Genomic DNA, 24,987 nt, shown 5'->3' with positions numbered 1-24,987 from the left:
GGGCGGCGGAGAGTAACTCGATGGGGCTTATTCTTGAGGCGCGGAGCAAACACCATTACTTTTTATTCTTCTTTTGGGTCTGTAGCTTATGGAAAAGCGGCGACCATCTGTCATGATGGCGCAGATGTCCTGTCGAAAGGACCGGACTCTACTTTGGTGTTCTTTGCGAGGCAACTCAATCAAAACCAGCACTGTGCATCTGGAACTGCATCAGCCGGTTCTCCCCCAAAGGCGATGAAGAGGAGTGACGGCTGTGGTAAGTGGTTTCAAATGATGAACTCTCAATCACAATAGAGTCAAGCACTTAGGCCTCCATGACTCCAAGCGGGCGTGGGATGGTCGGTGACGCGAACATGGTTGAACACTTTCTGATGAAACCACGCTAAAGCATTGAGATATCCTTGAGCCCTTGATATGCATGCATGGACATTGATCTTTCACCAACAAAATCACCCCCATCAATCATATTCAGATTGAGAGTTACGTTTTTCTTTTCATGTTCTCATTTCTTCTTTTCTTCTACCGTCGTTGACCTTTTCCTTCTCCTTTTGATCGCCTCCTCGTACCTGCTGCACGCTCTGTATCAGGTACACCACGACATCCCACACCAGCGCGATGACGGTCGCGCAAGCAGTACTCCAGACGTTGATGCTCACGCCGCCGTAGGGGCATCGCGGAAAGCCGAGCAACCACTCGATGTACCATGGGAACCAGCCGCGCGGGTAGGTGAAGACGGGTGTCTTTGCGTGCCAGAACTGCAGTGCGAGTCTTAGGCCGCTTGTGCTCGTCCATCGAATGGCCGTGGCTTTTGTGTCGAAGGAGGATCGGGAGGAGGAAACCGCAGCGGCTGGAACGGTACAAGTCGTTTGGTTAGCTAGATAGAGAAAAGGGCTCGCACCTTCCATCCCTCCCTCCCTCACTACGTCCTCCCGCGTTGCACGCACAGAATAGATTTTGTATATCCACGATCGCAATCAACTTGTTTCTCTTGTCTCCATTCCCCCCTCTCTGGCTGGTCACAACCTCCCTCTGAAATGCACTCACCTTTCTTGTCATGCTCCTCCATAGCTTTGTCATGCTGCCTCCTCAGTTTGGCCCATTTGGAAAACTCATCCTGCGCGCTGATGGCGTTCATTTCTCGTTTCAGTCGCAGGACCTCGCGGCGCAGGCGGATTTGTTCTTGGATGTCCTTGGACGATTGCAGCGGCAGGCCGCAGTAGATTTGCCATAGCTATATTTTTGGAGGGAGAAACCCCGGTGTCTGTCAGTACAGTCTGTGCACACACACACACACACACACACACACTCTCTCTCTCTCTCTCTCTCTCTCTCTCTCCCCTTGCGTGGTTCTTCTTCCTCCTCGTCTTTGCCTGAAATGGATAGGACGGGGATATGGATATGCAGAAACAAGGAGAGAGGTAGGTGCGACGTACTAGGTCGTTGATAGGTTTGGAGCCAATGGTTAGAATGAGGTGGCAGACTAGTTGGATTATGAAGACGGTGACGAGGAGAGAGACCATGATGGAGGACCGATGCAGCAGTTTCGGTTGGTTTGCGTTCACCTTGGGATCATAAGGGCAAAGAAGGCCGGCCTGTTGCGCGAAAAGAACAAACGAAGATGGAACAGTTTCCGCACGCAGCTCAAGTTTCCCGTCCTTTTCTCGGACGCGGTATTGCCGTACAAGTAGAGTTGGTTGCTTTCGCGAAGGACCATGGGAATTTCAGTGTGGAATGAACAGGCGCAGAATGCCGAAAGTGCTTGGGGACAGCGAATCAGTGATGACGTCGGCTTGGACTCGCCAGACGCGGATTGTGGGCGATTCCCTGAACATTTTCCTGTGCCTCTTAACTCATACGGCGTCAGGCATAAGCTACGATTGAGCAAGTGGGAAATTGAGACCTGCCCGTGCTGTAGCATCTCCCGGCCGTAGCTCAACATTTGTATCTTGACTGAAGAATGGATTCCGCTATACGCGCATTAAGAGAGCCTGCATTTACAACCTTGTTATGGGCGCCAGTCAAACAACCCATTGCTCATTCGTTCTCTTCCGCGTTCTCTTCAACTTCTTCCTCCCTGTAATACTAGTACAAGAGATCTCCGTTGTTGGCAACACTAGTTTGGGGATGGAAGCTGTGCTGTGGAGCGCTCTGGCTGACAATATATGGGTTTCCTACTCCTCCACCAGTCGGGCTAGTCAGAATGTCTCCCCCACTATTGTCACTCAGGCTCAAATTCTTGAAATACTCGTCGGCGGCTTCAATCGCGGCTTGGTGATTGGGTATGGCTGTGCCGCCCGGAGTTGTGACGGTTGTGTTCAGTGAGAGGGGATTCGCGAGATCCATACCAGTCAGAGCGCGGGTCAAGTCTTCTCTCTTCCTTTGCAGAGCAGGCGAGTCCTGAAGCCGGCGTGTTCGTGCAGACCGGAAGACTTGCTGTACTGGTTTCAAATAAATGGTTGCCAAGGTCCCAATGCCCAGGCACAGCTCTTCCAAAGTTGTTGGGTCTAATTTCTCGCTTTCGGCTGTAATGGGTGGTTTTGTACCCATAACAACTTTCTTTGCAGTCACTGGGTCGGTAGATAACAGGCGCCAGTACATGTACCCTCGATCGCGCAGGTCTGGATCGTCCGACTCTTCCGTGCACCATTTCAGGACTTGCGGAACGATTGAGGAGCCCTTCGTTGGCCGGTGGAGGAAGAGCTTGACTGTTGCAGTCAGGAGCGCCAGTTGCACCTCGATAGGTTCTTCGTGGAAAGTCGAAAGGTAATCTTGGAGCAGTGAATCGGCGTTATCAATCCGGTCTGCGTACTCTCCTATAATCCAGATAATGGCAGCTTTTGCCTCTGGCTCGTCAAGTTCATCAATCTGGCCGATCACGGTTGAGATGACGGATTCGTACTGGTTCGGGTATTTGCGGAAAATGTTCTTGATCACCACCGTTGCTTCTTGCACGATGTACGGAATTTTGGCGTTGACGAGCTCCAACAGTGCGTCGATACATTGTCGCGCCGCCGGTTCGATTTTGATTGCAAGTTTTCCAATTGCTCGAACGGCCTTACGCACAAACTGTACGTCAATCTCAGTCGCGTACTCTCTCAACTCATTAAGGACCACCGAAATGTTGTTCTTGTTGGCCAGCATGAATATCAATTCGAGTTTCGTTACTTTGACGTATATCGGATCGTTGTACTTGCAAAAGAAGACGCGGATGTCATTTTGCAGGACCTCAGGCCTTTGTTGGAGGATGAGAATGGCATTTCTCAAAGCGAGATATTGAATCTCTGGTGGTTTAGAGAGGAGGGTGATTAGCGGGGGAGATAATTTGCGGGCAAGTTCATCGACTTTCTTCTGGTCGGAGATGTAATTCATCAGATACATAATGACTCGAATGCAGGTAAGCACCACAGCAGAGTTTGAATGTGAAAGTCGAGAGGATATTCGTTCTGCAAGTAAGAGAGCCTCTCCAGATTCATGCGGGACGTAGGAAACGAGTGCTTCCAAGATGTATGTCTGAGACCATTCATTGCAGTCTGGCAAGATCGAGATGATTTTGGATGCGCTCGCGTAGTCGATTGTCAGCTTGATGTTCTCGCTCCGCTCCCAGATATCCTGCAACGCGGAAAGTGCACTTGCGACCACGGTAGGATTGTCGTCCTTCAGCATTCTGTTGAGTTTATCAATCAGGTCTGATCCTTCAACAAGTCGTTTGTCGTGGTCGTAGATTTTGGCGACAGTAATGGCAGCTGTTTTCCGCACGTAAGGATCTTGGTCTGCCATCAATTTTTTCAGTGGGGCGATCGAGCCTTCGACGAACTCGCGAACGTGGACGTATGAAATAGTCCGTAGTGCAAGCGCGCGGATCAACGGATTGGGGTCTAAAAGATCCTAATTGCACTTGAGCAGGGAGATTCGACAATGGAAGTCGGCCATGCTCACCTCTTCGAGCACCGGCAACGCGCGTAAAGCAATATCTGGTTTCATTCGAGCATAATGCTGAAGGTACAAAAAACACCTACATATGATTTAGCAGGCGGCACAGTTTCCGAAGGCATATTGACAGACATCTTCTTGATCTCGAGGACTGGAATATCCATGCAAGCCACGATATCCGGAAATAGTGCAACCATGTCGTTGTTGCTCATTGTCATATTGGCAATGATCTTCTTCAGAGCGTTCTTCTTGGTGGTGTGGTTCTTGTCCTTCTTGCTAGCATTGGTGAGTTCTGCTCGCAGCTCAGCGACTTTGCCCTGTTTACGTGTGTAAGTTACTTAGATCAGGATAGTCCGCAACAACGGGGGAATGTGGAGAGAGAATGCTGAGAGGACAGAAATTAATGGATCAGCCACACCGACGTACCCTGGCAAAGAGCTTCGAGTCTCCATGTCCAGACGACATCCTGAATCCTTCGGTCGTACACCAAACTAGCAATTGGAGGACTCAGGTTTCACTCCAGGGTTGGTGAAGTTGCTGCTGGATTCAGCGGATTGCGGCTCGGATTACGGCATGATCATTAGAAGACCTGGTTCAAATAAGAGACGAGGTTGCCCAGGAATTTCGATGGTATTGACGCTGTCCGAGTGGTAGGCACTCAATGTATGTAAGACTTACTGGTGGTGAACTCGGTGAAAGGACGTTGGAGTTAGAGTCGTCTCGCTCGAGGCGAACGCTCACGCCAAGGGGTCGCGGAGTTCACTTTTTCCGGCCCCGTCAGCCAACGACTTTACGCATCTTTCCCTTGACATGGCTCTTTCGAAAAGGCAATCTATCCTCCTGCAATGGCGACCTCGGACAGCATGGTTCATCCGAGACCGAAATGGGTCGTTGACCTGAACGGCGGCATCCCTCCCAAACCGAAGAATGTATCCAGCATACCAGATCCTCCCGGCTTTTTGGGATCCAAAGCAATTATTGGGAAACAGGTTCGGTGACCACTATATCCTACGTACAACCGACACGCGCTGACAAGTCAAGCAGAAGTCTCAAGGTCCTGGACGAAAACCCCCGACACCTGAAGAGACAGAAACGCTGAAACTCAAGAAAGCCTGGGAGGTTGCGCTTGGTCCTGCGAAGCAACTCCCCATGCAAGCTATCATGGGCTACATGTCCGGCAACTCACTTCAGATATTCTCTATCATGATGGTCTTTATGCTGTGAGTCAGGGCGTGGAGCCTTTTGAGCGTCAAAACTGATGGTGTGGTCCAGCTTTAAGAATCCTATCCAGGCCATCTCGCAAACCAATACGCAATTCGCCAGATTCGAGAGCGCTGGCAATCGCACACAGATGATGGGCGTCAAGGCTGTATATATTCTGATGCAGTGTCTTCTCCTTGGCTTGGGCATCTATAAAGTAAACAGCATGGGACTGTTGCCTACGACCAGAAGCGATTGGTTGGCGTGGGAATACCAGAGACAACCTCTTGAAAGAGCATATTTTGCATTTGGTCAATAATCCCGGGAACGGCAGATGGCGTATCTATGGCACAGCATGCTGAAGTCCACTTGTCAATCACCGCACCGCGCAGTCATGACTTGTCTCGATATCTTCCGTTCTAGCCTAATCGTTCCCGTCTCTTCAAGACTCTGAGACATTCCGAACTCTCGCCTCCTACATGTTTTCCTCACGGCTCGTCTTAGCAGAACCCAGTTAGTCGTGGACCTCAGCTTCGTCTAAATGACAAAGAGACAAAGCACAAAGGGTCTGAGAGTCCATGGAATCTCCTGCGGCGTCATCCACTGGACGTTTGTCCTAGTCGTGCTCTCCGAAAGTGACGCAGAACATCCAGCATCTCGCTAAGGGGTCTATTGCCAGGACCAATCACCTCTCTGAGAAGCGGACCTTTCGTGGTTGGTGGCCTTCAACGGCATTTTGCAGTTGGCTCCCCTTCATTGTTGGAGCTCTCGGAATTGAGTTGCTTGTCCTCTCAACAAGATCAACAGTCCTATTATCAGCCTTGACACTGAGCTCGCCCCGTTCAAGCGCGAGAGCTTGCATCTTTTCAGTCATTTCTGTGTCAGCCGCTTCAGCGAGCGAGAGCTCCTGCAACCATTTAGCAACATTATCCAAAGCCCTGGTGGAAATCCTGTCTCGATTGCACGTACCTTGAGAGAGGTGGCGAAATCATCAGAATCGACTTCATCAAGCAACCTGATGTCGACAGCTTGACTGGCTCGAAGCCACGCGGGCTCTGTGCCAAGCTGAGCTCGCACGAAGGCGGTCCTCTCCTGACAGGCCTTTGAACACCACTTCTCTAGCTCGCTTCTGTCTACCAGTTTGAAACCCTTGCCACCCTTCTGATTCCACACTTTTTGGCCACCATGCGCCAGCTTCAAATTTGGTTTTGGACAAAGAGCATAACCACATCGGCTATCTACGTTTCGCTCGTAGATGAGATCATCCAAATCCGACGTCTGAAATAGGCTCAGACAACGTCTGAACAGAGAAGCGTCGGACGGTTGTGGGTTCGCTGGGTCGGCGTCGGGTCTGGACGGCAACTCAAATGCTTCGACTACAAGGTCGGCTATGCGTGCTTGCAATTTCTTTCTCTCCTCGATGTCTCTGGCATGGCGTAACGCAGTTGAGCGGACGCGATCTTCCCTGCTGGTTTCGGATTGCTCAGTGGCCATCGCGGGCCATATTCCAGGGACTTTTGCCAGATGCCAGGCTGAAATGGTAGGTGCAAGTGCTCGAGACAACCAGGTGTTCTTGGTTATCGGAAGAGATCTTCTTCGATGGGTAGCGCAAACCCCGAAATTGTGTGACGGTAGACAAAGAATGATGGCGGCAAATATCTAGACCGAAGGCAAAGCGGCCTGATTAAGTAACAAGGCTAAAGTATTCCGTACTAGATACATTGTGAAGTGTAATAGCAACTACGTTGTTGGAGCCCCACGTTCAAGTCGACCACGGCTACACATTCTGTTACACTCTGAATAACCTTCCCCTGTGCACCGCCCCTGTTCGAGCCTATACCGTCCCTCCATGCCCGCATCCCGCTGTCATATGTTCAGGTGATCTAATAATCACTCACCAGGAGGTCCAATCTGACCTTGGCACCGACATTCGTGCGAGGTGGCGCAGGCGCTGCGTCACCGTGCTGGTCAAGTAAGATCATTGAAACTTCAACTCTCTGCCTACATCCACGTTTTTCTCGCCCTTTGAGGAGCAGCTCCTCTAGACAAAATGCCTGCGGTTCCGTTCAAAGTGAAGGCGATTTTCGAATACAGATCGGATGAGCCTGATGATCTCAACTTTGAAAATGGCCAGATAATCACAGTTACAGAAGAGGAGGATGCGGATTGGTATACTGGCGAATACGTGGATGCCTCCGGGGAGAAGCTTCAAGGTCTTTTTCCAAGGAACTTTGTCGAGAAGTACGAACCGACAATCCCTTCGCGCCCGGTGCGTGCCCCAAGGCGTGCTCAGGTTCCAGAGGCCTCCGAGCGTGTCCCAGAGCCTCCGGTACCACAACCAATCCCTCCGCCAACAGAGCCTTCTGAAATTATACAAGAAGAAGAGAAAGCATTCGTAAGGGAACCAGCGGAACCAGCGAGAGCAGAACCTGAGGCACCCCTGCCAGCTTCGAAGCCTCAACCTGTCGCACCCATCCCATCGACTACGGTCCCAAGTTCTCCTCCTGTCGCTGTCCGAGCCCCTCCACCTGTCGCAGAGAAGCCATCCTCGAGTTCTTTCAAAGACAGGATTGCGGCCTTCAACAAACCTGCAGCGGCCCCGATTACGCCTTTCAAGCCAGGGGGAGGTGGAGCAAGCAGCGTTTTCATCAGAAAGCCATTTGTTGCACCTCCACCCAGCAGAAACGCCTTCGTTCCTCCTCCTCGGGAACCTCCGATTCAGAAGCCATACCGTCGTGAGGATGACGCAAGTATAAATGGAGCAGAATCTAGAGACCTAGGGGAACCTGCAGCCACGCAACCGGAGCCTGGGGCTGAAGAGCAACCAAAACCCCAGTCTCTCAAAGAAAGGATAGCACTTCTGCAGAAGCAACAACTGGAGCAAGCGGCACGAAATGCTGAAAAGAAGGAAAAACCAAAGAAGCCGCCCAAGAAGAGAGTCGACACCCTTGAGCCTAGTGAACAAACCCAGCCAGCTGAGCCGACTTTGGCCAGACTAGATTCCAATGAGACTGTAGGCCGCCCATCTACTGAGGTGACGGAGAGCGAGCGTGAACCGATTAGCCTCGCTCGCCGAACAACTGGTCTCGGCACCCCACAGCCAGCTTCTCGCGAGCTCGTCAGTGATACAAATGATGCCGATGACTCAGGAGCCGCGGATGATGATGACGTCCAGGAAACATCCACCGAAGAGGAGCGCCCAAAGTCCAAGGGCACAGATATACCCGCTCCAGCAGCTATTTCCAGGAAATCAATGGATGACGACCAGGAGCAAGAGGGCGAGGAGGAAGAAGAGGAAGAGGAAGAGGAAGAGGAGGAAGATCCGGAGATCCGCCGGAGAAGAGAGCTAAGAGACAGAATGGCTAAGATGAGCGGAGGTATGGGCATGATGGGCATGTTTGGCCCTCCAGGTGGGATAGGACTTCCTGGAGTTGCGAGGAAGCCAAAATCAGAACCCTCTCGGCAGACTTCTGAGAGCCATACGCAGGAAGAACCTCAAGAACGAGCGGCTCCAGTCCGAATTATGGCTTTGCCAGGAATGTCCCAGTCAACCAGACATCAAGAAGAACCTCCAGCTTCTCAAGAGAGCGACGAAGATGAGACTGCACGTCCGACGCCTCAAGACCCTGGCGTTCAGGGGGAGACCGAAGACTATGTTTCGAAACCATTGCAACGTCGCTCGACAGATCGTCCCGCCCCACCGACGTCACAAGGTACGTTGTTCCACTGATTGTAAAGCAGCTTGCCCGCTCACATATAACAGACCGCGCCGTTCCTCCTCCACCAGTACGCGATACAAGAGGTGCCCCTCCTCCTCCTCCCCCTTCAGGCCCGAGAGCAGCCCCTCCAATTCCACAATCACCGACCAGTTTGTGAAATCTCTTCTGGCCTCTTGAAGTTCTGCTGACTCTCTTAGCCCGATCCGTACCCCCGCCTCCCCCGTCGTTACCTCAAGTGTCTCCAGACATTCCTGGTGACGAAGAAGGGGATGAAGTCAACGAACCTCCGGAGAAGGACACCCAGGAGGCGCCAGAGACCCCAGCTAGCGCGCCTGCTCTTCCTCCTATACTACCAACTAGAATACCTGAACCTTCTACCTTGGATACTGCCGAGAGCAGCATGTCTCCAACCACGGATAAACGTGCTTCGCGGCTCCCACCTCCTATTCCCATGAGCCCGACTTCTCCTCAGACCAGAGCTCCTCCGCCTCCACCACCGGGCGCTCCCCCAAGCCGCCGTTCAACGACTGATTCGCGTGGTCTTGGCATTGTGCAGTCCCCGAGGCCCGAGATAGATGACGAAGAGGAAGTCACTGAATATGACGGAGATTACGATACGGACATTGCTTCGAGTGCAAAGCACAAAGATGCGTTGAAGGCTCACAATCGAGACTCGAGTCTCGACGAAGGTGTGCTCACGGATGACATGAAGTCACCAAAGCACGCACACCCACGAGCTGCTCCTCCGCTGCCGCCGGTCAGTGTCCCGCGAGACGTGCCGCCTCCGCCACCGTCTCTACCAACGCCAAAGAGCAGGCGATCTATGGATGCCCCACGTGCGGCCCCTCCACCAGTTCCGCCTCCAAAAGTAGCTGAAGACGACGATTATGATCCGTACCGATACTCCGCACCCCAACATCCTCCGCCATCTCACTATGCCAAAACACCGTATTCTATGTCGTTGCGATCGCCGAAAGAGGAGCTCGAGGAAGATGATATGTACAGTGCAATGCCACGACCAACCACTATACCGCCTCCACCTGCAGAAAGGCCCGCACCTCCACCGCCGCTACCAGAGCCGGCGGAGTATATTCCACCTCCCACCCTCGCACCTCCTCCTCCAGCAGATTCTCCTGAACAACCTACAGATCTCCGAAGATCGGGTACTCTTTCTCGCCGTTCAATGGATCATTCTCGGGGAAGCAGCGAACAGGGGTACATTGCTCAAGATATTGACCTCGGAAAAGGCTCAATGTGGTGGACTCAAGACAACTTGCCACCTCCTTCACTCCAAGGGAGACCTGATATCCTATATGAAATGGAGTCTGGTTCCTCTACCAAGCGAGGGGGTAGGACCACCGTCTCGAAGGATATTTACGTGCTTTACATGGACTATTCTCAGACTACCATCAATGTTAGCTACGACGCGGCGGACCCAACTCACGTGAAAATGGAGCAGAACCATGGGCGACCACCACCTGCGCCTCGGCGTGATCAACTGGAAAATGCGTCTGGTCAATATGGGAGTCAGATAGCAAGAGTCGCCAGCGGTCTTTCCGGTACAACTGTCGGTGACGGCTCCGCACGAGGATTTGTCCTCGAACTCTTAAAACCTCACCCAACAGCTCTCCTACCGGTTGGCACGAGGGCATATGGTGCTCTCGTTTACTCCAATTTAGGTAACGCGTCTACACAACAATTCGACGAAATTCGGCCGGGTGACATAGTCACGTTCCGCAATGCCAAGTTCTCTGGCCACAAAGGCGGCCTGCACCAAAAGTACAGCGTCGACGTGGGGAAACCAGAGCACGTGGCCGTGGTTATCGATTGGGATGGCACGAAGAAGAAGATCCGCGCTTGGGAGCAGGGGAGGGATCTGGAGAAGGGGAAAAAGCCGAAGGTCAGAGAGGAGAGTTTCAAGGTCGGCGATTTGAAGAGCGGAGAAGTCATGGTTTGGAGGGTCATGCCGAGGACTTGGGTGAATTGGGATACTATCAAGTCGTGATTTCGGGCATTTTATTCTAGACGAGATGGGCTCTTGTGCATGGAGGACCTCCAACATTGATGATGATACCTTGGTAGTTCATGTTGTGTGTGCAATGATCCTCGACGCTTGTCATACGAAAAGGAACCTGATCACGATAAAGATACAAAAAAATCAATACATCTCTTCCTCGCCTTGAATGCCTTCTACTGCGCAACAAGTACCTTCTCCCCTGACAGGTCGGAGGTTCCAAAGTAACATGACCGTCGTCTGGGAAGCAGAGTGCGCAGTGGATCCTGTTGCTGTTGTCTGATACCATAATATTAGCGTGTATGAGTTCGTCTTCTCTTCTCGTCATTTTGATTTTCGAAAGGCAATATTTTCGGTATCAATCATTTTCAGGCGCAAGATGTCACAGCGAGGCAAACATTGTCAACAACCTCGGCCGATATTTATTCCTTCCGGGCTTGGCGGTTGATATCACCTCCGGCCGCTGCTGATCTTGATTCTCTCAAACTCATCACCTGTTGAGCACATATATCTCCCGTATTCTCCTAATTATCTACCGTTCCCTCTGCCTTCGCAGCCCATTGCACTTCCGCATATCTGAGGTATCCCTCCTGTCTCACCGTAGACATTGGACATACCATCCCCTCTCTGGCAACAAGAACCCGGCGCCGCCATCGAACATCGTAACCATGTCTTCATCCGTCGACGAGGAAGCGACCATCTCCATCCCGAGCCTTGCCTTTGTCGCCGTGCTAGGCTACTTCATCTATCGCTACTTCTTCTCTTCCCGCTCAAGCCCCGCTGACGGCAGCTCTCAAACATCCTCCAGTGCCTCCAGAGGCACCACTCCTGGAATTCGTTTCACGCCTGCACAAGTGGATCAGATAGCCCAGATGTTTCCGCAATTAAATCGCAGGGACATCATGTGGGATTTACATCGGAACAGAGGCAGTGTGCAGGCGACAACGGAAAGGGTATTGACGGGGAGAGGACTAGATCCGGTAAGCGACTGTGCACGACCGCTTCGGTGCTCGACTGGCAGCAATAGGATACAGTGGCTGATGTTGGAACTTGTATGCAGGCTCCGCCTTCGTTTGAACCGCCGCCTTCGTTCATGGCCACATCTTCCGAGCCAATTGCCACACCGACCGTATCAACTCCCTTCAAAAAACCACATCCGCAGGACTTGATCACGCGGTACAATTTACAGGCAAAAATAAACTCAAAGGGGAAAGAGAGGGAAGAAGAATCACCGCCACCAGGCTGGGCCAGCAATAAAGAGGAGCGACAGAGGATGCTCCAGAGACGGCGAGATGAAATGATTCTCGCAGCCCGGAGGAGAATGCAGGAGAAGGATGCTGAGAATGCAAGTCCTCCACCTTAATTATGACTTTGATCTTGCGCAGGCGCTCAAGGATAATGATCGATTGAACTTGGCTTACGAGCTCGAATGAATTTGCCCGCTGGTTCCGCCAACATAATGGAGAATTCGTCACGCGCGATGGGAAATCACTTCAAGTCATTTCGTCGTCTTCGTCACCGTCGTCATATCTCCGGTCCTCCCTCTCTTCGTCTTCTCGTTCTCTTCTCTCCTGCTCCCTACTTGCGTCAATCTTTCTTAGGCCGTCGATTACTCCGGTTATAAAACCTCTTGACTCGGAGATCTCCATAGCGCCTATGCCGTCAAGCCGTGTGCCTTGGCCATCACCGGACAAATGCTCTACTCGTTTTCGCATCTTTGCGAGCCGCACTTCCCGTATGTCTCTCAGCAACTGCCGCACTTTGTCAGGTTCAGGAATGTCGTCGCTCGCCGCTTCCAATAATATCTCCGAGACTTCGAACCAATGATATGGAAGCGTGGTCGGATTTGCATTGACAGTACACGACTCCACGAAAGGTGGAGAAGCATAAAAGGATTTTCCGCTGTAGTCTGTCTGACGAACAGAAGGTATCGAGGCAGGGGGAGAAAACGTCTCGTGAAAGTCTTTGTGGGTCTCGGTCTCGAGGATGTCTTGCAGATTCTCAGCGAGGAGCCAGGGCGGAGGCAGGATATTGGCGCGTCTTTGGCGCTTTAACAAGACTGCGAGCCACATGGGGAGGGCCGATCGCTGAGGCGGGATGAGTGGTCGGGTAGGACCCTAGATATCGAAATACAATAAAGCGTCAACGTGTCGTCGTTCCTGGAGGCGTTGATACAGGGGAGTAATCGAACGAGAGATATGCTTCGCACCTCATGTGATGCAGAGGTCGTGGGAAGAAGGACTTACGCCCAGTAAGTCGAGGCGTTCGAGGCGCTGTCGCGGTATGATGGTCACTTGCTCCATTTCGCACAGGAATGCGGCCTCGGCGGGCAGCAAGCCAGGGGGATGAGGGAACGCAGACATTGGGCTCGTCTAGGAGGAGGGTCGGAGGGTGATAATGTGCGATATGTTGTCAGACAATGCGGGTGACCGTCTCTTGTGCTCCAAAATATTCGAGTTTCATCTGGAGGTAGCCTCGTCGCGATACGCGGGCCAGAAACTGCGCGCAACTCACCCCGCAAGAAATAATTGGCACGTTCTGCACGGCCTGGACCCTAAGTCACTCACTCTGTAATTATCAGGTTATTACAGACTGCCTTCATACGATGGGCATGCCGTTTTCTACCTTTGGAACCAGCGGCGCTGTACCAGGTATCCTTTTATCCATCCAGCTTATTTTATCTCTGTGTCAGTCCATACTACTTCACTCTATCTTCTGAAACTAAAATCGAGTGGTAAGGCCATGTATGGGACGTTGGTTATGTTCTTACACAGTCGAGACGAAGATTGAAAGGTATGTAACTAGGTACCTAGATAGGGCTGTGAACCCCCCCCCCCCCCCCCCCCCCCCCCCCCCCCCAAAAAAAAGACTCTCTACCCCCAAAGCCTCACTCCCGGGCGCTTACATATCCTCTGCGCCGAGATTCAGAACCCTGCATTAATTAGCAGAGCCAAGACGATCCGATGAACAAAACCAGCAATTTATGTACGGGAATGTTTGGAGATATTAATAGACTCTAGAGTCGACTCCAAAAGCAGTCCCCTTTCTGTAGATATCAACCACGATTCTGGTGACAATACAGAATTATTCCCATGCAGTCGAAGCTCTGGTCGCCCGTTCAATGCCACTCGCGCCCCGCCATCCCACCCCGCCTAAACAAGGGCACATCAGCGCGATGGGTCACCACCGTGGTCGTCTCCTCGCATCATCCGCCCAGGTAAGTCATTCTCCCTTTCTACAAGAGCTTGACATCGACTTCTCGTCCTTTCTGTCCATGACTACTTCTTGACACTCGCAGCATCGCGTTCCCAAAAAGTAAAACCATAGGTCCCCATCGTCGGCGTCAACGAATGCCTCTCACCCATCGCGCCAGCGAGGTGGCAATCCCAGTTCGTGAGGTACGGAGCCAGGATCGAAACGATAATGGCACGCGCAAAAATAAGCCTCAGAACATGGCCCAAGGGTCGAAGATGAAGCCGGAGAACTGTTCCCGACTCGAACCCTCGGTTTGGAATCACTCCGACCACAGCCCAAAAGACAGAAGAGGTAGAGACCTTGACTACTAAAGGTGGGGAAGAGAAGAAAGTATAGAGCTGTTCAAAAAGCTTGTGGAGAATCTTTGCCCAGAGACGCGGAAAGAGCTGTTGAAACAGCTGCTGGAAGAGCATTCGGAGCGGCGCTCTCCCAAGGCAACGTCGCCAATTGTCGAGTACACGTAAGTAGTCGAAGCCTTGACGGTACGTTGGGATTACCATGACCTCCCCTCCTTACCGGAGGAAGGGATGCGTGTTCGCCAAACGTTCGATGAACTGGGATTCAACCCGGACTGCTATGCTCTTCCTATAGCGCTCGATTGCAAGACAGGCTGGTTGATAAATTGAAAGACCATTTGAAGACTGTGGATAAGTCAGCTCTATGGCTTATCTACTACTATGGCCATGGTTATGTCAATACGCAGATGAAGTTGGCCTTCTCCAAGTGAGTGTATCATAGTGTTAATTTCCTTCCTCCCCGTCATGCTAGAGCTGACAGACTTCCTGTTAGACAGAGCCATAATGAGACGACTCCCCGATCAGCTCATTACATTGGGTCGAAAGCTGAAACGGGTTGGTGATACATACCCTGAGAAGAGGAATGCATGAGATCGACATTCACCCCTGCCGGAACTGGAGAAGCTTGTTGAACGGGCGAAAGAATTCAAGTAAGAAAAAAACACATCTTGGTGAAATGCATAGCTGATGTACCAAAGGAACAAAGATGACCGAGAGAGTTTTGAAATCCAGTGGGACGACTTCAAGGATGTATCACGGAGGCCGAGTGCGATGTACGTCTTATATTCGATTGTTGCGATGCTGGCGCGGTGGGACAACGATGCCCTTACTCATGAGATCACTGGGCTTTACGCGAAGTGTACAATCGTTGCATGTCAAGAGGGCTCTTCAGCGAATGGCATTATGAGCGACGCCTTGTGCAAGGTTCTAAAGGCTAAGAGGCTGAAGGCGATGCGAAGTCTGTCAAAAGCAGTCCACCTCGACGTCCAAAATCTCAACGATGAAATTCGTCGTGTCTATGGTGTGAAGAACGTTTCATCCGGCGACTTCAGACGACGACGGATGACAAGCGGGTAAGTCTACCGCTCACCCTCGGCACACCTTGACACTATGTCATTGCAATATACATAGGGACCTCAAAGCACGAGGCCAAATCGAATCTCAAATATGTATCGTGCTATATAAGGAATGATGCAAACAATATCGACATTACATGTAATGTGCTTCAGCATTTTAGCGTACCTGAACGCGGTCGAGCGAAAGTGAGAAAGTAGCTGGGCACCCTCGGCTAATACAGTACGTGAGCAGACCTGGTAGAAGCGAGCTTCGTTGTCAGCCCTGCTCGACAAACCCATCAGTCTTCCCCAGGCAGAGCCTGCACTTGGAAGTCATGATGCAGTTCATGCTACTGTACGCATAAGGTGGGCTAGCATGTTGTGAAAGGTGTCGCTAGCGCAGCTAGCGTCACTAGCGCTCCGCCGAGGGCTGAGCTTAACTGCTAACTGTCATTACACCTCTTGGCATTCAGTTTAGGTAATCACACTTGATCCCTTCCGACGCCAAGTCGCGAGCTTCAACTCAGCCATTTGTTTCTCACGTCTCTCGTGTCTCTTGGCCCTTCTTAATTCAACCCGCGGGACCTTGCCTTTATTCACTCAAAGCTCTCCTGCCTCCTACAGCTACTCTAGCCCCTCGCCATGTCATACTTCACAAGCCCGGAATTTCTGCGAGTCCTCCTTCTTGGCTTCATCACCTCGCTACACATGACATGGCGAAGGCTCGTCAATCAGGTCGTTCCACAGCCCTATCTCGACGAATACTTCCACATCCCTCAAGCTCAAGCATATTGGCTTGGGAAGTGGTCACAATGGGATCCTAAAATCACGACTCCCCCAGGACTCTACGTCTTTTCCTACGCCGTCAATTCGGTCCGGGCATTCTTCTCCAAAGCAGAATTCAGACCGTCTGTCAACGAGTGGAGATTTGCTAATGTGCTATTGCTGTATCTATTGCTTGTCGCATTATACATTCTGGCGGCTGTTGGGAGGAGGATTGTGCATCATGAAAATATCCTTCAGCGGGAGTTCAGCATCATTTGCTTCCCATTGATTTTCTTCTTCTCTGGCATATATTACACCGATCTGTTCAGCGTTTTCGCGGTGGTTCTCAGCGAGATATTTTGGACTGCAGGGACCAACTCCCAGGGACCTGTCAAGGTCCTCTTTCAAGCGTCACATTTCTTGGCTGGGCTGGTGTCATTGTGCGCCCGGCAGACGAATATCTTTTGGGTTGCGGTGTATCTGGGTGGGCTCCAGGTGATTGAAAGCGTAAAGCAGAGAGTCGGCGCGCGTGAGGTCCATGACCCTCCTGTGTCTGAATCATACTTTGAAGGTTCGACCGGCCTCTTTGTCCCAAGTCCTCTCGATTGAAGTTTTCCTTGATCGGGTTCTGACGGAAATTCCAGATTTCCCCATTACAAGTATTTCTCTCGCACAATCTGCCGTCCCCATGATACCCCAACTCCTTCTCGACCTATGGCCACAGCTATCGCTGCTCGCCTCGTTCGCGGCGTTTGTCGTCTGGAACAGCGGCGTGGTCCTCGGGGACAAAGACAACCACGTCCCAACGACCCATGTCGCCCAAATGCTCTATATTTGGCCAGCCATCGTTTTCTTTTCGTGGCCTCTGCTGCTGCCACTTTTCTCTGACCTCCGCGGCCTTCGCCAACGACTACCCAGATTAACCACGACCGTGACCTTCGTCGCACTCATGCTCGCCATAGTCAACCTCAACACTATCATACACCCCTTCACCCTGGCTGATAACCGACATTATACATTCTACGTCTTCGCCATCTTGAGAAAACACTGGCTCATCAGATATGCCGCCGTTCCAATCTACTTTTTATGCGCCTGGCTGGTTCTGGGGACTCTAGGAGGTGCCACGGACGCTACGGTATCGTCTTCAAAGTCTGTGCGTGTCGTTTACGGAGACGACACTGTGCGTGTGAGCTTTATACTTGTCTGGCTCATGGCGACCTCACTATCGCTTATAGCCGCTCCACTTGTGGAGCCTCGATACTTCCTGATACCCTGGCTCACGTGGCGGCTGGCTGTTCCGGAATATGTAGCACCGTCAGAGGAGAAACGGAAGAGAACAGAGCTAGAGAGGAAATCGTCTTCTTCTAACAACAGCTCCTTGGGTGGCCCCTCAACATCGGGGATTCAATCGTTACTGAGAACGGCAGCAGCGCACTCTGCGTGGTTGGAGCTGGTGTGGTACGTTCTCGTCAACGTGGTCACATGCTACTTGTTCCTGTACCAAGGATTTGAGTGGCGACAGGAGCCGGGGAATGTCCAGAGGTTTATGTGGTAGTGCCAGTCTACGACCTCTGCCAGAGTCAAGCCCCAGAAGAGAGAAAGAGAAAGAGAGGGAGAGAGAGATGTGTCAGAGGAATTTAGTTGGAAATACTTGTTCAAAATAATGCCTTTCCTAGCATCACCTCCACAAGATCTCTGCCCCTTTTTTTGGACCCACCTTTTGACCCTTGTGGCCTATGCATTCGGTAACCAAACAAAGGGGTTAGGCCATTGCCAACTTCTTTTTGTATTTTAACCATGGCGGATTTGATGACATTTTATTCGGTGACATTTTTGCCGTTTCAACAGAGTTCCACCACTCACTTGCACACGGGCGCGCGCTTACAAGGCCCAAACTTGGGGGATTCCACCTCGCCATCATGCCTTTTCGGGAAGCCTTTGAGAACCCTCAATCCAGGACATCACTTTCCCGGGCGGGTTCGGGCCATAGGAATCATCACACAGCCGTGGAGGGAGTGACGGGTGGATCAAACGGCGACCACATTCCCGAGCCGCATGACGCTGGCGACCTCGTCATCGATAGTGGGGCCGTGGTACTCCTTGCGGCCCTTGACCCAGTACCAGACGATGCTGAAGATGACGACGGCGCTGGTGACGACGACGCTGTAGTTCATGGTCGAGGCATCGACGGGGGTGACGGGCGGCCACACGCTCCAGAAGATGACGAAGATCATGTACAGGCACGCGTACGTGTTGTTGATGGTGCCCAGCGGCTCGGGCAGGTGGAAGGGGCCCCATTGGAGCTGGGGCTGGGCGACCAGCGAGGGTCGCCGGGCAGACGTGGTGTCCTGGCCCGGTGCATAGATGGGGCCCGCCTTCAGCGCGCCGCCGGTCGCGAGGCCGGATTCGAGTACCTTGGAGTCGCCGGGCGATGCAATCTTCTCGTCCGCCTGCTGCTCGGAGGCGCTCCCTTCCTCAATGATGCCATTGTCGTCTCCGATCGGGAAGCCCGGCGTGTCTTGCTTGTGCGGGCTGATGTGTCCCTTGAGCCGGTGGTACAACAGGAAGGCCGCGGGGAGGAAGTACGAGCAGTAGAAGCCCGTGATGGTCAGGGAGATGACGTCGTTGAAGGCCGTGTACGAGCCGATGTAGATGAGCGTCAGCAGGGCCGCGAACCCGGTCACGACGAAGACGCCGACGACGGGGATTCGGCGCACCCGCGACACGTAGCTGACTGGTTTGCTGAAGGGCGTCCCTCTGTCGCGCGCAAAGGACCAGGTCATTCGTGACGCCGTGGTGATGATCCCCGTCGCGCAGGCCCAGGTCAGCGCCAGCACGACGGCGACCATTACTGTGGCGCCTGCGATCGAGTTCACGCTGTCTATTCGGGGGAGGAAAAAAAAGAATTCAGGTCAACACGTGTGGTCCCAACACCCTGAGTTTGTCTGTTTTCCGCCTTCTTTTTGAACATATTGGGAGAGGATGGGGGTTTCTTTTTGACTTACTGTAAAAGATCTGGATAAACGGATATCCGGTCGCCGTTTCCAGGACGGAATCCACATCTCCGAGACAGAATAGCACTGTCAACATCATGACGAAGCCGACGAGCCCGTTAATGCACATGCTCGCAATGATTGCGCGCGGAATGTTCAGCGCCGCGTGCTCGACTTCCTCGGCCATGTGGACGGACGCGTCTGCGCCGACAAAGGTCGCGACGTTGCCCAAAAATCCGACGCAGTACGACAGGCCTTGGGTTGGCCAGCCGCCTTCGTTCAGTGCGGTTGCGAAGACGAAGTGCGCCGAGTTGTGTGGCGCGTAGGCCCACAGCAGTCCGAGGATGGTGACGAAGCCCGCGATGTGGAACACAATGATGAAGATCTCGAATTTCGGCAGCGCGCCGGGGATGACGACGTTGATGAAGATCGCAACGGCGATGACCAGCCACGCCAGCAGCGTGCCGTGCCATCGCTGGGCGTCGTAGTCCTTGTAGTCGAGAATGATGATGCCCTGGAGCATAGTCCCCGCGAAAATGGTCTCTGTCGCGACCGTGGCGATCCAGGCCAGCGAGGTCAGCCATCCGATGATGTAGCTGCTAAACACCTTCCAGCGCGGTGGTGCGAGCATGTAGACCCAATAGTACTGCCCTCCGGCGATCGGGGCCATGGACGCGAGCTCCGAGATGACTGTATAGACGGACAGCGTGCTGGACCACGCGATGATGAATCCGTAAACCAATCCCGCGGGCCCGCCATTGTCGAATCCCTGGCTGAATAGTGCGAGGACTGTTTCCCAGGTGATCAGCTCGCACACGGCGAACCCAAAGAGCGACCAGAAGCCGAATCGTCGTTTGAGCACCTGTTTCTTCCCGAGAAGCGCGAGGATGGTGCTGTCGGTGTTGTCTTCCTTGGTGTGTGCCATGGTTTTGACGCCCCCTGAGCCCCCGACCGACCGTGAGATGGACGAGAATTGGGAACCTGCACACGAAAGCGACCGCACGCAATGGAGAGCAAGCTTCTCGAAGCTGAAAAGACTCTGGCCAAGTTGGGGGCTCATGGTCTAGCTTATAGCTGGGAGGGCGATCGTCCGGGCTAGACCTCGAAAAGGCTTACTGCTACCCCAATCCGCACTTGTCCGAAGCAGGAACAAATTCCTGCTTAGAGTGAAGGGCCCCTATATCAAAGGCTGACAACCTAGGATAGATAGGAAAGATAGAGGATGGCATTGCCGAGGAGAGTGGCTGGAGAACGGCCAGGTCACGCGGCGGGGGCGAACAGAAGAAAGATCGATGCTAGTTAGATCCTTACCTAGTACAGGCATGTTTAGCCATCTGAGTGCCATTGAGCATTGGGGGGTCAGCAGAAAGGTTTGTCGTGGTGGAGGCGACGACCAAGGACAGAGAGGCTCCAGAGGCAGCTCGCCAGTTAGAGGAGAGGAATTGTCAACCCCAAATCCACTTTCCCACAGCAAGTCTTCTCTGCTTCTTCTCAACAGGCGTTGATTGGGGAAAGGGAAGAGGCACGAGGCAGACGAAGGCGAAGGCGAGGAAGGCGGGCAAAGGGGCGCCCAGTACAGGGTAGATCTTTTGTGATCGCCTCCTTGTCCCCGACCTGAGGCTGGTGGGTCACTAGCGGCCTGGCTTAGGCCGTCATCCACTCGAAGCTTGCCCTGAAAAGCTTTTGCCGAGGCGGCTGACGTTGCGACTTTTCTTGTCCCGAGTAGACAAGACCGTCGGCATTGCCAGCCTCAAAAGCTTGCTGTAGCTTGTCCCGAACAGGTGCACTTTTCCCCCTCTGACGCTCTGACCGGACGATAATATGTACGAGTACCTCGTATGTATGTAGAGATATAGACAACATGTGAGAGTAAGCAGGAGGGTAAAGCAAGAGGATGGACTTGGGACTTGAAACCGTGGTGCTCAGCGTCGAAAGCCTCGCCTTTTGTGCCAACTTGCGAGGCTTGCTTCTCCGCTGGACCTTTTCCTCGCCATCACTGCCAAGCACAGTCTCGATGCACAGTATGTATTGCAGAGGCTGCCCAGATAGATTGATATACCAACCTTTAGGGGCCAGTTGCATTCGGGAAGATGAGCAGAGTGAAATGGAGCGTGCAGGCGGCTCGGACCCAAGGCTTAGAGAATTTGGCCGTCGTCTGTTAACTGTTCTTCATGCTAACATAAGTGGTATGGACCTAGGTGGTGGTAAGTGAAACACATGGAAGGACAGACGATGGATTGCCCTCTTCAACCAGACGCCTCTGCCCAAGTGACAAATTCTCACCAAAGCCTTTTTGCGTATCTTGTCCTGTGCGCGCCCATCAACCCATCAACCAAAATCATCAATCAGAGACGCCACCCTCCCTATCCGGAAAGACTGATGTGTCAAACTCTCGAAGAACTCGAGAAACGACCCAGACTGACGGAAATTTTGTGCGTCGCCAAACAGTATGGGCTGTTGGGATGATTCGGCATGTTTTTTGCTGACGGTTCCGTCGCTGCGGTGGTGGCCTCGAAAGGTTTGTTTCGGGTCTTATTGCGGGAACCGACATCCCCTCACCTAAGCCTTCTTGCCATCTCGGACGGAAACATCACAGATGCGAAGATATAGGCGACTACGAACTCGACCGAAGAGGGCCACGAGAGAAGGTGAGCGACCAGCTAGCGCAACAAGAGGTCTGGAAGTGCAGACAATGCCTAGACGATCCTTTGACCTATAAAGACTAGATCTCCTGCCGGTGTAGGTACTTTGTATAAATCAATCAATCCATCAGTCAATCAACTAGCGCCAACACCTCTGGCTGAGCTGCAGTCTGTTTAATACACTGCCTCCTCTTACCACTCTTGTTCAATCCCGTTCTCGAACTCCCGCTCTCATTCGGCTGCCCTCTGTTTGTCTCTTGTAGCTGCGCCATAGACTCCTGTGCAATTTCCACGAATCTCGCCCGTCCACCGGTTTAGAGCGAAACCGCTGACCGCTGTCGCAGACGCCGACCAACTGAAGGCTTACGTACCTGCTCGCGGGAGACTTTGCCTCTGCGGTGACACTCTTTCATCGTCGAATTGGTCGAGGTACCGAACCAGCCGGATTTGAACTGCTGGGTAGCGGATGCACTGGCGCAGTTTGCGTCTGGTTTCCGGCGCTCCCTTCTTGGGGCGCAATAGTCGGATCTTCCTCCATGATGATTTCCTCTGGCTGTGCACCCGGTAGTGCATTCACTCGTGTGCTGGGCGCAGTTTTATTTACCCATACAAAGTTTCCGTTGGGTCCGCGTTCGGCAACCCCAATGAGTTGGTCAAGGGCTGGTTTGGAGGGCATGCTTTCGATGTTCAGCAACCCCGTGTTTCGGACCGAGACGTGGACCTCTTCAATGCCCTTTGCATATCTTCCCGGTGTTCTTGGTGTCTGTCCTCCCGTAAGGGTTGCAGAGAGAGTGCCCTGGATTCGAGCTTGTCCCTGCCCGGCCTCTCCGAGGAGAATTTCCAAATTCTTGTTCAGATCCGCGTTTTTCACAGCGATGCCGATGTGGATGTTGGTCAGAAGTGCTGCCATCCATCTTAGAGCTGCATTTGCTAGACCAGAATTCGGTTTGCCTTCGACAATCGCACCGCCGACGTCTGAATGTTTCCCAGCAAACCAAGTCTGTTGCAGTCTCTGGGCAGGGGCCGATTTCGAACTCCAAACCTCTGGAGTAAAAGCGTCGCGCATTTCATGCAGTGCAAGTGCTTGAAAACCATACGGGATGCTTTTATGTAGCAGATGAGCTTTTCTTGCTAGGGGATTCACTGTAGGAGGCACTCCCGAGCGCAGGCTTTCTTGTACGGGCTTCGGTACTCCAAGGCCTTGGACTGTGTCGAAAACGCCCACACATTCAATCTCGGCTCGAGTTGTTCTAAGCTCTGGTGCAGTAGGTGGTTTATAGTTGTCGCTGGATACTTTAAGCCATTCCTCGTAGAGAGCGCTCACCAATTTTGGGTCTGCTGGACCCTGTAGAAGCCCAACGGTTGCGATAAAATCGGCGGCGGCGCGTGCTGTTGCTGCACCTCTCGAAAATCCAAAGAAACACAACGTATCGCCCGGTTGGTACCTTGGTGGTGGAGGATTGGCCGGCGCGGATCGTTGGGGCGGTGGTATAGGGCACAGGGTACTATATATAATCTGGATGTTTTGGTCCATGCCTACGCTGCGTTAGTCTACTCAGAGTGTTGGACAGCTTTGTCTCACCTTGCCCGAGCCCCAATTCGAAGACACGGTTCGCTATACCCTTGATATTATTGGTACCTGTGCCTAGCCCTTGCTGATAATAACAAATCTGTTGTTTTCCATCCAAGCCTTGTGCTGCAATAGAAAGGGCCAGCCTCGCCAGGTTACTTGATGGGCCTACGTCCGCTGCATTTTCGCCAGTCCCATCACAGAAGATGAGATGCCTTCGAGAAGGAGCGGGCGCTGCGGGCGCTGCAGGCGCTGCACCATGAGGGAGCACTATAGGCTGAGGGGGACCTGGTCCGGGCGCACCGCCCGGGTGAGGAGCAGCAGCCATCGCTACCGCTGTTCTGTCTGAGGAACGTTGGGTTTCGGTTGATCTAGAGCTTTTGAGTACGTCGGCTTTGTCGCAAGGAGTGGCGTCTTATAATTCATGAACGACAGCTGGACTTCGAAATATGCGCTCCTCATGAGGATTATCAATAGGATGGACTGAGTCTTGTAATCCGTCATGGTGGGTAAATTGGATTCAGCCCCCATCTTCCATGATGATGTACATTACCTCCTAGTCATTCGAATTGTAATATTGTCAGCAACCCAAAGTTGGCCGAGGTACCTAATCCGTCTGGTCGGACCCCGTTATAACAGTCTATCTGATGCTGATGTACTCGTATTCATGAGGGGCAAGAGAAGGTGGTTAATAGCAGCCATCAGCATGAGTAGCGAGATCCATAACAACGATGTGTTCGAGCGGTTCAAGCTTTGAACCGAGGACCTAGATATCCTTAGTTAGTGATAGCGCTGACCAAAAAATGTCCCACCTTCACGAGTTGAAACCGCTGATCTGATGCCCTTTGCCCAATCTGGACCATGTCCACTTCCTCGAGGTGTCCGAATCTGCAGGGATCTGAATAATAGTTCAAGCCTCTGTCCGAACCCGGACCGAACAGAAATCCTACCAGATCCTACCTAGGTAGGTATCCGGCTTTTGTTAAACCCAGTACTAAACAGACTATCCTTTTTGTGGCTGAAATACCTTGTACAACTAATATAGAAGATGCCCCTAAACTTAGACTCTAAATACGTAAGACCCACTGACTAGTCCGTTCTAAGTAAGTCAACAGTGGAAACTATTTTTATTATTACAACTAATACTCAGAATCATCCCTCAAGTCAGAACCGTTCGTTCCGAATGGAGCAAAATGAATGTTACAAGGGGTTCGAGTGATGGGGCCAACTTCAAGTAAGGTAGTCTAAATAGCGGACCCGGTCGTGTTGACGGATATACTAAACTCACCACCATTGCTTATAGCTTATCCTTGGCGCTCCTACTTGAAGTTGTATTTCAAGAGCACATGGGATCTAGAAGTCACAGTCCAGAGAGTTATATAAAAGCCGGCGGGACTAGGGCCTCCCACTGAGGCTAGCACCGTCCAACATGTATGTGTAAGCGTGACTTACGGGCGGTGCTCGTCAAGATATTTCTTCGCAGTCCGTGGACAATTCGCTTCCAGCCCAAGGTTCTTGATCCATCACACTCTTTTCTCGAGCATCTCT

The 24,987-nt window shown here is 52.4% G+C and overlaps 10 protein-coding genes across 10 annotated transcripts; 4 read left to right on the top strand and 6 right to left on the bottom strand.

Annotated features, from left to right (window-relative positions):
- Positions 1–494: 494 nt before the first annotated feature.
- Z519_07812 (uncharacterized protein) lies at positions 495–1,520 on the bottom strand (the record flags this gene model as incomplete). Its single annotated transcript, XM_016765542.1, has 3 exons — positions 495–847; positions 1,045–1,231; positions 1,434–1,520. 3 exons carry the CDS (start codon positions 1,518–1,520, stop codon positions 495–497), a joined length of 627 nt encoding a protein of 208 aa, XP_016618511.1.
- A 562-nt stretch (positions 1,521–2,082) lies between these two features.
- Z519_07811 (uncharacterized protein) lies at positions 2,083–4,395 on the bottom strand (the record flags this gene model as incomplete). The annotated part of the gene is made up of 4 exons (XM_016765541.1): positions 2,083–3,885; positions 3,937–4,012; positions 4,063–4,247; positions 4,357–4,395. 4 exons carry the CDS (start codon positions 4,393–4,395, stop codon positions 2,083–2,085), a joined length of 2,103 nt encoding a protein of 700 aa, XP_016618510.1.
- A 380-nt stretch (positions 4,396–4,775) lies between these two features.
- On the top strand, positions 4,776–5,449 carry Z519_07810 (uncharacterized protein; the record flags this gene model as incomplete). The annotated part of the gene is made up of 3 exons (XM_016765540.1): positions 4,776–4,919; positions 4,972–5,150; positions 5,203–5,449. The coding sequence occupies 3 exons, from the start codon at positions 4,776–4,778 to the stop codon at positions 5,447–5,449; spliced, it is 570 nt and encodes a 189-aa protein (XP_016618509.1).
- Positions 5,450–5,815: 366 nt separating this feature from the next.
- Positions 5,816–6,624, bottom strand: Z519_07809 (uncharacterized protein; the record flags this gene model as incomplete). Its single annotated transcript, XM_016765539.1, has 2 exons — positions 5,816–6,037; positions 6,100–6,624. 2 exons carry the CDS (start codon positions 6,622–6,624, stop codon positions 5,816–5,818), a joined length of 747 nt encoding a protein of 248 aa, XP_016618508.1.
- Positions 6,625–7,180: 556 nt separating this feature from the next.
- On the top strand, positions 7,181–10,854 carry Z519_07808 (uncharacterized protein; the record flags this gene model as incomplete). Its single annotated transcript, XM_016765538.1, has 3 exons — positions 7,181–8,843; positions 8,894–8,998; positions 9,047–10,854. The coding sequence occupies 3 exons, from the start codon at positions 7,181–7,183 to the stop codon at positions 10,852–10,854; spliced, it is 3,576 nt and encodes a 1,191-aa protein (XP_016618507.1).
- A 677-nt stretch (positions 10,855–11,531) lies between these two features.
- On the top strand, positions 11,532–12,226 carry Z519_07807 (uncharacterized protein; the record flags this gene model as incomplete). The annotated part of the gene is made up of 2 exons (XM_016765537.1): positions 11,532–11,843; positions 11,924–12,226. 2 exons carry the CDS (start codon positions 11,532–11,534, stop codon positions 12,224–12,226), a joined length of 615 nt encoding a protein of 204 aa, XP_016618506.1.
- A 130-nt stretch (positions 12,227–12,356) lies between these two features.
- Positions 12,357–13,226, bottom strand: Z519_07806 (uncharacterized protein; the record flags this gene model as incomplete). The annotated part of the gene is made up of 2 exons (XM_016765536.1): positions 12,357–12,980; positions 13,110–13,226. The coding sequence occupies 2 exons, from the start codon at positions 13,224–13,226 to the stop codon at positions 12,357–12,359; spliced, it is 741 nt and encodes a 246-aa protein (XP_016618505.1).
- A 2,885-nt stretch (positions 13,227–16,111) lies between these two features.
- On the top strand, positions 16,112–17,789 carry Z519_07805 (uncharacterized protein; the record flags this gene model as incomplete). The annotated part of the gene is made up of 2 exons (XM_016765535.1): positions 16,112–16,805; positions 16,879–17,789. 2 exons carry the CDS (start codon positions 16,112–16,114, stop codon positions 17,787–17,789), a joined length of 1,605 nt encoding a protein of 534 aa, XP_016618504.1.
- A 472-nt stretch (positions 17,790–18,261) lies between these two features.
- Positions 18,262–20,152, bottom strand: Z519_07804 (uncharacterized protein; the record flags this gene model as incomplete). The annotated part of the gene is made up of 2 exons (XM_016765534.1): positions 18,262–19,115; positions 19,240–20,152. The coding sequence occupies 2 exons, from the start codon at positions 20,150–20,152 to the stop codon at positions 18,262–18,264; spliced, it is 1,767 nt and encodes a 588-aa protein (XP_016618503.1).
- A 2,126-nt stretch (positions 20,153–22,278) lies between these two features.
- Positions 22,279–23,767, bottom strand: Z519_07803 (uncharacterized protein; the record flags this gene model as incomplete). The annotated part of the gene is made up of 2 exons (XM_016765533.1): positions 22,279–23,405; positions 23,452–23,767. The coding sequence occupies 2 exons, from the start codon at positions 23,765–23,767 to the stop codon at positions 22,279–22,281; spliced, it is 1,443 nt and encodes a 480-aa protein (XP_016618502.1).
- Positions 23,768–24,987: the final 1,220 nt, after the last annotated feature.

This window comes from Cladophialophora bantiana (genome assembly GCF_000835475.1).
Source record: "Cladophialophora bantiana CBS 173.52 unplaced genomic scaffold supercont1.11, whole genome shotgun sequence".
NCBI classification, from domain to species: domain Eukaryota; kingdom Fungi; phylum Ascomycota; class Eurotiomycetes; order Chaetothyriales; family Herpotrichiellaceae; genus Cladophialophora; species Cladophialophora bantiana.
This window is presented reverse-complemented; position numbering and strand designations above follow the sequence as displayed.